This window comes from Thamnophis elegans, chromosome 4 (genome assembly GCF_009769535.1).
Source record: "Thamnophis elegans isolate rThaEle1 chromosome 4, rThaEle1.pri, whole genome shotgun sequence".
In the NCBI taxonomy this organism is placed as follows: domain Eukaryota; kingdom Metazoa; phylum Chordata; class Lepidosauria; order Squamata; family Colubridae; genus Thamnophis; species Thamnophis elegans.
The window spans coordinates 95615428-95627861 of record NC_045544.1 but is presented as its reverse complement, the minus strand read 5'-3'; the positions used below and the strand labels follow the sequence as shown (position 1 = coordinate 95627861).

General features: G+C 37.6%; 1 protein-coding gene across 1 annotated transcript in view; it reads left to right on the top strand.

Annotated features, from left to right (window-relative positions):
* Positions 1-525: 525 nt before the first annotated feature.
* Positions 526-12434, top strand: part of LRPPRC (leucine rich pentatricopeptide repeat containing) — an 89602-nt gene continuing 77693 nt past the window's right edge. The window contains exons 1-7 of the mRNA XM_032215090.1: positions 526-714; positions 7334-7530; positions 8747-8869; positions 9818-9939; positions 10022-10080; positions 11152-11238; positions 12251-12377. Of these exons, the coding sequence (XP_032070981.1) occupies positions 575-714; positions 7334-7530; positions 8747-8869; positions 9818-9939; positions 10022-10080; positions 11152-11238; positions 12251-12377 (855 nt within the window). The 5' untranslated portion in view covers positions 526-574. The remainder of the gene's footprint in view (positions 715-7333; positions 7531-8746; positions 8870-9817; positions 9940-10021; positions 10081-11151; positions 11239-12250; positions 12378-12434) is intronic.

Below are 12434 nucleotides of genomic sequence, written 5' to 3'. Positions count from 1 at the left end.
GGGATGTTTCACGTGTCTTCCCCGGCAAGAAGCGAAAGTAAGGATAAGGCCGACAAATAGCTTTCCCGGAGTTGAAGGTCTCTGGAGTCATAGCTTAATTTCGAAAACCTCTTCGAATCAGCCCGTCTCTGGACCGCGCGGTTTTTATTTTTAAGACAAGTCTGACGGTGCCTTTTGACAGCGTAACTCTGCCAGGAACAATAATAAATAATTTGCAGACTGATGCTTCGCGTTTCATTCGGAGTGGCCCAAGTCACTCTCCGTCCTTGCCCTTGAGTTACGTCTATCCGTTTTGGACTGTTCCATTTTTAAAAGAGGATCTACTGTAACTTGGGGTTGAAAAGGAAAGGTGAATACGCTTTTTAAAGTATCCGAACTCTTCGAGATAAATCATCCAATTTCTCCAAGCATCTGGGTTTGCAATAGTGTATTCCTCGGTTCGAGCATACCGGATCTTGGCCAAGCGTATCCCAAGATACCCCCCTCCCGGTCCTAGTGAATGCAGCCTCCTGCCGGTCACGTGCTCCCCTTGGGCCGCTGGGTTTTTTTGCTGCACCAGCGTGCGTGAGTAGCCATGGCGGGGTTGCTCCGGTCAGCCGTCTGGCTTCGTTCGCGTCTCTTGCTCTGGCGAGGAGGATGCGTTCTTCCGGGGCCCGTCCCGTCGCCGTTGCCCTCGGCTGCCCTCCGACGCTTTAACACCAATCCCAGCAGAGCGTGAGTATCCCCCGAGGGAAGCACGCAGCTTCTCGGGTCCGGGGAGTGAAGGCAAGCAGGGGGGAGGTCGCGAAGATCCTTGGGGTTGCGGGAGCGGGGGGGGGGGGTTTATATGCCTTTGCTGCTTTCTAACGGCCGTCCAAATATTTGTAACCCAGACTGTTCTAAGATCCGCAACACGAGGCTACACGCTTTTGCAGCCTTCCTCGGCCGTGCCGTGGATTATGGGTCTGGTAATCCAACCCAGTCGATAGCGGGGTGGTAGGTTGGATCAGGCCATGCCAATCTGAATCCAGGGCCAGAATTGTTTACTTGGAGGACAAGACCGAAGCCGGCATGCTGTTTTTTATTACCAGTTCCGCACTAACTGCTAATGGGAAACTGCAGGGTATAAAACACGCGACAAAGAGCCGGTTTTCAGAGGTGAACTGCCTCGGGGTATGAAGAAAGTAAAAGAAAAGAAAAAAAGTACAGGTAGTCCTCCAGTTGCGACTGCAGCGGAGCCCAAAAATTGTTGTTAAATGAGACATTTGTTAAGTGAGCTTTGCCCCATTTTGCGACTTTTTTACCACAGTTAAATGAATCACTGCAGTTGATAATTGGTAACCCGATTGTTAAGTGAATCTGGATTCCCCATTGACTTTGCTTGTCAGAAGGTCACAAAAGGGGCGCTCACATGATCCTGGGGACCAGAAAAGATCGTAAATATGAACCATTTGCCAAGCATCTGAATTTTGATCACATGGTGTGTGCTGCAAAGATACTTGTGAAAAACAGTCATAGGTCACATTTTTTCAGTGCTGTTGTAACTTTAAACAGTTACTGAATGAACTGTTATAAGTTGAGTACTATCTGAACTTGGCTGTTCTTTTCCCTTCAAGCAACCTCTGCCTAACCTGGTAGTCATTGCTACAGATTCAGTCAGTGATTTTCTACCGTTAATGATGTGTTCTGAAAAAAGAATCTTTTATCTAACTTGAACATTCCACTGTTCAAGCATAGCCAGCATCCTTGGATTCTAACGCTGTGGAAAGGAAGATGCATAACCTACTCCATGTTTAAGTGAACTATGGTTTACTGAATTAATCCAACTACTTCTTTATGCAACACTCTTACTTTATGCAACACTTTATGCAACACTTTATGCAAACTAGTGTTTCTCCACCTCAGCAACAATTTGGATTAAACTCAACGCTGCTAAAGTCCTTAAGGGGGAGATATACTGCTCCAAACTATAAATCAACTACAATATTTAGTTAGATTGACACAGCTTGTTGCATTTTAGTTACGTGTGATTGAGGGAATCTGGCTTTGGATGTGTTTTGGATGTGCTTTCCATATTTTGCTTAAATTTATAACTGACACTTTGTCCTTTGCTTTTTCTCCCTAAAGTTGTTTTTTTAAAATATTGGAGCCATTACAGGGCTGCTCTGTTCTGCTTGCCATTTCCTGGAGCTAACTTTACAATTACCTTTCTGCGTTACAGAGACCAGAACAATACAGGTAGTTCTTGACTTACAACAGTGGATTTACTGACCGTTCAAAGTTACAACAGCACCGAAAAAGTGACTTATGACCATTTTTCACAGTTATGACCTTTGCAACGTCCCCATGGTCACAAGATCAAAATTCAGATGCTTGGCAACAGGTTCATACTTATGACCATTGCAGTGTCCCAGCATCATGTGATCATCTTTTGCAACCTCCTGACAAGCAAAGTCAATGGGGAAGCCAGATTCACTTAACAACCATCTTAGTAACTTATCAATTGCAGTGATTTACTTAACTGTGGCAAAAAATGTTGTAAAATGGGGCAAAACTCACTTAACAAGTCTCTCACTTAACAACATAAATTTTGGGCTTAATTGTGGTAAGTTTACTGATGGTAATTGGGACTGTACACAATATGTTTTAAAATATTAAAATATTTCAAAAGTTTTAAGGCATTGTTTACTCATTAAAGCTTTGAGTGTTACACTGATAGTATTTTTCTATCAGGATTTTTGTGGGGGTATTTAATCATGCAGTCCTGTGTCTAATTAAGTGGTAGAAAACTGAATTGTGTAATTATTGACTGATGCCTATGAAGGTGTACTCCAGCATTTGGAAAATCACTAATCCAGCTCGGAATAGATTTTGCCACATTTATCACCTGATTTCAACATTCATGTACTTCCAGTTGCATAAATATGGCTATTCTTCCTAACCTTTTGTTAATACACTATGTTCCTGTTAGCTGGTTGTGTTTACTATGCAGAAAGGAAATTCTTTGCAGTTCCAGGTATACATTGTGTTTTATGTCACCATATCCTTTTTGACATATAGAGCAAATTCTATCCAGTACACCTTTCTTATTATTTCTGTAGAGATCATCTGCAGAAAATAATTTCATTGGTTATGTACCACTCCATTAGATTTCTTCAGTGTTTGTATTTTCTGTTTTTACTTCTGAAGTCAGGTACTCTGCAGTTTCATCTTATGGGGTGGGATGGCATTTTCATATAAGGACATATGCACAGTCTTCACGCTGGGAGTTTCTTTGGCATGCACCTTTACCATTGTGTCCTTACGGGTTTCTTGATTAACTACATTTATTTCCTGTACCTCCGCTGCCCCCCTTGGAATGGTTATTAAGATGTATATAATCAACTTATGATGATATGTGTAAATATAATGGGAAAGATTGAGGGCAAAAGAAGGGGACAACAGAGGTAGCTGGATGGAGTCACGGAAGCAGTAAGTGTGAGCTTAAATGGACTCCAGAGGATGGTAGAGGACAGGAAGGCCATGGGGTCGTAATAGGTCAGACATAACTTCACAACTAACAGTAACAAATCATCCTCTAGGACCGTGATGACGAACGTATGACACACGTTCTGGGTGTATGCGCATGCCGGCCAGCTGATTTTTGGCCTTCCAGAGGGCTGGGGGAGGCTGTTTTCACCCTCCTCCAGTGTTGGGAGGGCGAAAAACGGCCCAAATTCCCAAACTTCCCATTAGGCCATTTTTCACCCTCCCCAGGCTTAAGGAAAGCCTCTGGAGCCTGAGGAGGGCGAAAAATGGCCCAACAGGCAAACTGGAAGTTCAGGAACCAACTTCCAGTTTGCCCGTTGGGCTGTTTTTCGCTCTCCTCAGGCTTCAGGAAAGAGCCTGGGGATGGGGGAAGGCAAAAAAAGCCCAATTTTTCCCCAGGCCCCTCCCAGAATCTGGGGGTGGTGAAACCCCCCTGCACAGGGCCCATGTGCGGTGGGAGGGTCACATGAGCAGATGGGGGTCACACACACATGCCTAGGGGGCCCGCATACACGCGCGATAGATAAATTACTAATAAAGTATCAACTAAATTGTTTTAGTTGATCTGAACTTTCATCTTAAGCTTTGCACCATAGCTTTGATCCCTAACTATAAATATGCTAACTGGGACTTCACAGTTCAGAATATTTGGTGGGTAGTAGATTGTGATTTCTGCCTCCAATACTAGAGAATATACACTATGTTGCTCAGAATTAAATTGTTAGGCCCTTGATATTCTCTGAAGTGATTTTTTTTGCACATGTTTCATAGGTAAAGTAAGAACAATTTACAGAATAAAGTTTGCTGCTTTTTTCTGTTAATAGTTTGCCTTTTGGTTGGGGTATGGTCTCTTCCTGGGTAATTTCCTTGGTAATACCATTGATTGTGATGTTGTTTCTTTTTCTGATTGGTTTTCTGATCCTGTTTATTTGTATTGGTTGTTGGTTCAGTATGCTCTGCGTTGTTGGCTGTTCTTTGACTTTTGGTTATATCTTATAAATCGTATGTAGAAGAACTTTATCTCTATGTCTCTGTCAGGGAAGTAGCTAAAACTGGAGGAAAAAATGTCTGCTGAGGGTCAGAGAAGGAAGTGGGCATTTCATGTGTATCACTGTGGATGAAAAGCTAATTCCGACTTTTGGAAGTCTATCAGGGCTTGTTTCAGTGATTGAGCTGCTTGATCTGAATTTTACAAATCCTTTCCTTACCTTCTCTCCATTCCAGCAACAGAAAAATTGCAAACAACTTTCCAGAAAGCAAGTAGTGCTTCCTTCAGGCCTCCTGACTTTCTCTTGATCCCAAGATATATCGTTATTAATTCCCCCCCCCTCATACATTTGATGATTTTATTGTATAAATTTCAAATTAATTGCACATACAGTATTGTCAGGTGCACATATCCACCTGTGGATAGACTCATGTAGATATTACATGACTATCTGCCTTGCCTGGGGAAACAGCAGATATAGACCTAACAGTTTGACCTCAGACGTTTCGTCCCCTAAACAGACTCTAAGCTGGAATGTCTCTACTCCCTCTAAAGGCCCCCCCCCAGCCAATGGTTCAACCACAAGAATTGAGACATGTATTTTTATGATATTTCCCAAAACATTCAATTACAGGACCTACAACCACAATTGGAACTGGAATTTCCATTGTAAGTCATTGCAGATCTAAGTTGAGTTGGAGCTGATTTTATGACATTTTTACTGCAGTCATTAAATGTATCACACAATTGTTAAGCAAATCCAGCTTCTCCCCCCAACAATTTTTTTGCCAGAAATCAGCAAAAATGGTTGATGGTAAAATTGTAATCATGTACTTGCAGGACATTGCAACCAGTTGTAAATGTAAACCAGTTGCCAAGCATCCAAATTACAATCAAGTGATTATAGGTGTTGCTTTTTCTATGGTCATCATAATTTTGGACCTTTTTTAAGCAAATGATCGCAAGTCAAGGACTATCTATATAGGGGCTTCCTTTTTCCCAAAGCATGATTATAAAGCTATAGTGTTGCAAAAGAGAATTATAGTCAATCATTTTAGATAGTCATTTTCATAATTGCAGAACTAGGATCACTTGAATCTTAAATTCTGCCTTTAAAGCATAATATAAAGTACAACAAACATTTTTAATATGATCATAACATTTTTTTTGCAAGTTGAAAAGTATTCTGAGTTATTTCTATACAGATACATTTTTTGTTTTGCACAAGTGTTTGATATGAATAATTTGTTATTGACATTCATTATGAATGATTTCTGCTTCTAATTCAAAAATTTTCCTATTTTTATTTAGCCTGCATATGCATATGTCTTGCTCACAGAAAAAGCCACATTATATTTATGCATAATTTTTAACCAGACTCATAAACAGGCTAGACACAGTACACAAAGCCAAAAGTAAACCAACATGTTACTGGTTAATGTGCTTATGTGAACAGCCTTAATATCCTTGAATCTTACTTGCTAATTTGTGATATTTAACATCCTACATTAAACTTCTTTTAAACTGTTTTGCACACATTTTATCATATCATAACTTAAGATATTCTTATGATATTAGAGAATTGTTCTTATGATATTAGGCAATTGTTTTTGAAAAAGGGTAAACCATTGATTTAGTTTATTTTCATGTAGGTGGTTTCAGAAATTTATTACAGCTTTACGTGGCCAATTGGTCCAGTGGTTAAGGCATTAAGCTAGAACTGAGGAGATTGTATTCACACACCTTCAGCCCTAGGAAACAAACAATGGCAAACTACTTCTGAAAATCTTTGCCAAGAAAACATGGAGTAATCTAGACAGTTGCCAGGAGTCAACAGTGATTCAAAGGCACCCCCTATTACAATGTTTACTAATTGTCCCCTATTTTGAATATTTACCTGGATCTAAATATTTGTTTTCAGTGTTGTTCATTGAGGTACTACATTTAAGTTTCCACATTTACCACAGTCTCATTGTTGGATCTGAGTCCCAGGATAAAGAACAGGTTTCTGTAATATTACCTTCATCACCTATGGATTGAATCCCTCTTGCAAGCTGACAGGTTGGGTACAAAGGGTAATAAAAAAAAGAAGCCATTTGTCAAGTTGCTATGGATAACTCTTTGACTTTCCTTTTTTAGGAAGATTGTTGAGAAAGTAGTTGGGTTAAAACTTAATAGAGCTTATCTGGATTTCAGTTCAAATTCAGTCATGGATATAGGGGGAAAACCCCCAGTAGTGATCACTCTTTTGTGTTTGGGCTAATGGGAGGTTCACTAGTCTTGTGGAATCTCATCTATATTTGATACCTTCTTGATCATGATATCCTTCTAGAATAACTGTAAAACTTGGGACTGAAGGGTATTGTGTGGCAGTGGTTCTCCATCCTGAGTGGTTGATTCTAATCATTGGAGTAGTGTGTAAATATGAATCAAGACACGTACAGAACCCTATTTTCTACCAGTCTGAGCCTTCCTAAATCCAAGCAAACTCTGTTCCGTGAATCTAGTGAGGTTACCACTTTTGGTTAAGAAAAAATGGAATTTATTGCAAAGATTTGTTAGTTTTAAAGTCTGGTTAGGGATGAAAGTTGGAAGCATATAGTAGCGTATATTGGCATCACACTCTTGATTACATTAATTTGTGAAACTGCCTTAATCTGTGCATAATCTGGAAATATTGTTATACTGAAAATGTCCATTGATTTGATAACTAGACTGGTGCTAACTTTGGGTTCTTTTGCTCTATTAATATTTTAGATACAAAATTAGTAGCTTGTAATAATTTTTGCTTAACAGGAAAATACTGTAATACATCATAGACTTTGTTTTGATTTGCAGATCCCTAATGTACCCCACAAGGCTCTTTACAATTGCAGTCCAAGAAAACAGAGATGTTCAAGAACAGTTACCTGTTCAACAAAAGCAGATACAATTTTTTGATTGGGCGTTTAACAAAATGGACAATTCGATCAGAAGAAATGGGTGCATTACTAAATCCCTGTTAGAAGACATATTTCATGATGCCTGCAAAACAGGTAAAAGAGTTGTCTTCTTAATTCTTATTGAACATCACCAATGTAAATGTTATGTTAATATATTAATTATTGATAGTGGTTTTTTTAAACAAATGCAACATTTTTCTGGAGTCTTGTTTTAGAGGGCCTACAATCAGAATTTTCATTCTGTATATGTGAACAGTAGATGTGATGTATAAAAATGTTACAAGTGTAATTTTATAGAAGTTAGAAGCCCCTTCTGCACATCTCTTCTGCTGAGAGGCTAAAATATTAAACCAGGGAACACCATTATTGTTTTAGTTATCTAGATATCTTCAGTAGAGAATTCAGTTTCCCCTTCAACCTGCAAGTCCATACAGTGTTTTTTTACAACTATAAATTACTTTGAAATCCAGAGTCCATTGTATAGTGTTGATTCTATACATTTAGGTGTTTGAAATCTTATTTAAAATTTTCACACATTAAGTAGTTTGTAAATGTCATTTCCCCTTAAGATTTGGCAAAATGGTCTTTCCTCTGGTCTTGTATGTTTTTACTTTGTAATGTATTTCTTTTTTCTCAAATGATTGTAATTTATATTCCCTGATTTTCCTAATACTCTTTGTTCAGTGTTTTCTTTTCCTTCATGGAACCATTTTGTAAATCAACTCGCTCCATTTTATGATGGCCTCCACAAAAGCTGCTCATGATTCTTAAATGGGCCAGCAGGATTCCAGAAAATTTGAAGAAGTCTAAATGAAGGTCTTTAATAATAGCTAGATTCATAATGCAATATACATAAAAGTGTTGAAAACAAACAACTAGTCTTCAAGTTATGACCGGTCGCTTAGTGACTGTTCAAAGTTATAATTGACCCATAAAAGAAGGCTTAGGTCCTTGATTTGAAATTTCGATGATTGGGCCTCCATTGGTTTGCTTAATAATTGCTGCAGAAACTATCATAAAATCAGGTTGGTCATGTGACCAACATATGATCATAATGGGCAGACTCCAGTTGTGTGCCAGTGACTATCTGTTCATGTATATCTTAAATTCAGTGTATCTCTAGTCAAATAAGGTACATGCATGGATATACTAATGTTTCCTGTCTTTAAGACTACTTGTTCTGTAAACTTTGGTTTCTTTTTCATTATTGGTTGATACAAAGAAGACTAGAATGTTTAAACTTTTAAACTTCTCATTTCTGCAAAATTTAAAAGTTGTTGCATTTCCAAATTATTTTGTTCTAATTTAGGATTTCCAAATGGTAACCAGGCCTTGCTGCTGTTAAGAAGCTGTGGCTCACTGTTGCCTGAGCTACCTCCGCATGAAAGAACAGACCTTGCTCATGTCATGTGGGTAAAGCTGAAAAGTGCTGGTATGTTATTTAAGTAAAAAAAACCATATAGATTAGCATGTATTTTTTTAAAAAATAAATGGTTTGATACTATTCTATGTATTACCATTCCTGCATACCAGTTGCTATGACATTTTTCAGGTGACTTTCCATATTTGGAGAGCTATGCTGACATCTAGGGGATTGATAGTAAAAGCAAACTATTTTTATTTTATCTTCAGTTATGTTAGCTTTATGTTTACTGCTTTGGAGACGAAGTTTATTGATCTTGTGTTTTGCTTGTCAGGTTATTAGATGGAATTATTTGCAGTTTTCTACCTGGATTTCTTAACTGAACTACCTGGTAGTAGTTCTTAAAGGTTTTGGATAATGGCTTATGGTGTTCAGCATTAGTTTGGATACTTTAGACTTAGCTCCAAACTGCAACTTGGTGCTATAAAAGGAAAATATGTACTTGTTCACCTTTTTTCTTCCCCTTCTCCACTTCCCACATGACTGAAATTCCCTATGTTACTTCGGTGCTAACCATAAATAACTCCAAACTTAAAAAGTGAGAATTGAAAGAAATCAAATGTCAGGAACTTTTGTACAGTACCCTATGTGCTAAAGTGTGTAACTCACCCTTCCCGAACTTAACGGAGAAATTTTAGCAGGGATCTGCTACCAACCATAGTTAGTTCCCATCATTCATGATAAATAGTATCAAGAGCTGTAAATAGTTTTAATAGTGGCAACCTTTAATCATGGCATCTTCCACCTACTCTTCCTTTAGGGGTTGTCATTGCATAGGAAAATAGTACCAAAAATGTCCAATTTTAAGCTGAAGCTTAGGTGAGCGATAAGGACTGTCGAAATCTGATGTGTCTTGATTTTTAGTCCATTTTCTGTATGTTAACCGTTGTGTCAAACAATGCTATGAACTTTTTATTGTACTGAATTTTATTTTATTTTTTACAATTTTTTACTTAGGTGTTATATTCGATGTAAGCCATTATAACGCTTTGCTAAAAGTTTATCTCCAGAATGAACATGATTTTTCTCCGGATGTATTCCTAACAAAAATGGAGGAGGCAAATATTCAGCCCAATCGAGTAGGTATTTCATAAAGGTATTTTCATAAATTTACTGTACCATTTGATATTAGCAATTCTCATATTTAATTATGTTTTACAGGTCACATATCAGCGTCTAATTGCTGCCCATTGCAACAAGGGAGATATTGATGGATCCAGGTAACAACATAAAGAAATAGTTTGAGATAAATCTTGTAGTACAATCTTACATGTATTTGTGTTGAAGTATCTCCCATTGTGTTCCATTCGTTGTCTCCAAATCTTGGGAAAATTTCAAAGAACTTTCACATAAACTGCTTAGAGAGGGCTGTTAAGCTCTGCGAATCGGCATATAAGTCTAAGTGCTATTGCTATTTTCATGACTAGGCCATATTCTAATATACACTATATTGCCAAAAGTATTCACTCACCTGCCTTTACTCGCATATAAACTTACTGTAAGTGACCTCCCATTCCTAATCCATAGGGTTCAATATGACGTCGGTCTGCCCTTTGCAGCTATAACAGCTTCAACTCTTCTGGAAAGGCTGTCCACAAGGTTTAGGAGTGTGTTTATGGGAATTTTTTACCATTCTTCCAGAAGCGCATTTGTGAGGTCACACACTGATGTTGCACGAGTTTACGTGGCCTACCGCTTCGTGGCTGAGTTGCTGTCGTTCCCAATCACTTCCACTTTCTTATAATACAGCTGACAGTTGACTGGAATATTTAGGAGCTAGAAAATTTCATGACTGGATTTGTTGCACAGGTGACATCCTATCACAGTTCCACGCTGGAATTCACTTAGCTCTTGAGAGTGACTTATTCTTTCACAAATGTTTGTAAAAACAGTCTGCATGCCTAAATACTTGATTTTATATACCTGTGGCCATCGAAGTGATTGGAACACCTGATTCTGATTATTTAGATGGGTGAGCGAATACTTTTGGCAATATAGTGTATGTGTAGGAAGCCAGCAATTGAACAATGTCTCTAAAAGAATGCCTAATTTTGCCTATTTCAATTAAAATATCTCTTTGAAGTTAAAATGGTGATTCTTAGGCAGAATGGTAGATAGACATATTCCTTTTTGCTAATCAAATGTTAGACTATTGTTGCCTAGTTCTTTTAACTAAAGCAAATGTTGATGTCATTCCTGTGCCTGTGTCTGTCTATTTATTATCTATATCTCTACATATATTTTTCCTATTTTTCAAGGGAACATTTATCTGATTTTGTTTTCATTTGCAGCAAAATTCTTAATATTATGAAAAGCAAAGATCTCCCGATAACGGAGTTGATTTTCAGCGCCCTTGTCACTGGTCATGCAAAAGCTGGGTAATTTATGTTTCTTATTCTCCTTAAATCATTGTCTAAGATTAATCTTATTTAGGCAATTATATTTTTAAATCATTTGAATGGTTACAAAAGAATATTTCATAATGAACTTCCTTGCCTTATTCATAGCTCATTCTGATATGAATGAAGATTTCCTGAATTAAAGCAGCTCTGCACATTAATATGAAGCAGTATCTTTCTGTATGAGTGTCTGCTAGGATTTGTGAGCTTGCTTGAACTAAGTTCCGGGAAACATCCTAAGAGCCTACACACATGTGAAATTACATTAAATGCATCTTTTTAAATTGGTTTGGAATTGAAAATAGCTGATGCAGGCAAATTTGAGGAGGAGTTTTGATCCCTTTTCTGCCATAATGCTGATTTCAAAACAATCTACTACTTCAGTATACATAAAGGTTCAATGTCATATGCATGTCATTAAACAAATAATATGGCTAGATAAGATTTAATATGACTAGATAAGATTTAATATGACTAGATAAGATTTACAAACGCCAAACCACAGACAAGCAGTGTGAGGAGATAATTGACATCTTATGTATTAAGAGCTTTTTTCTCCCCATGCTGCCCATAGAGTGGGCTGTTGGAAAGGGTTTTTTCTGATACAGTAGTATTTTTTCAGAGAGATCTTAAATATTTATTACTGGATCAGTCCAAATCTCAAATTGCTGAAAATAGCCACATCTCATATCTAGTACACTAATACTTTTTTTGCTGTGACTGTCAACCTTTTTTTTAGTAGATTGCTCTCATCTTTTAACGTAGTTCCTAAGCACTTTATACAAAAAAAGTAGAATTTTAAGCATGATCTTTTTCTTTTACACATGCCACTGCTATTTAATTTTGCATTCATTTCCTTTTACATATCCATTTAATTAAATGTAAATAAATGCTAGATTCTGGACTTTTGGTTTCATTCATGGGCTAAGGACAAATGTTAGTCGTGAATTACATGTAATTATGTATGGTATTTTTCTCCATAATATTTCAGAGATATGGACAATGCAGTCAACATCCTTTCTGTCATGAGAGACACTAAAATTGAACCTGGCTCGGAGACTTATTTGGCACTCTTGAATGCTTATGCTGAGAAAGGCAACATAAACCAAATAGAAGAGGTAATGCCCTTTGTTTGTAAAGCTACAACTTATATCTTGGCTTACGGCACTTTTAAA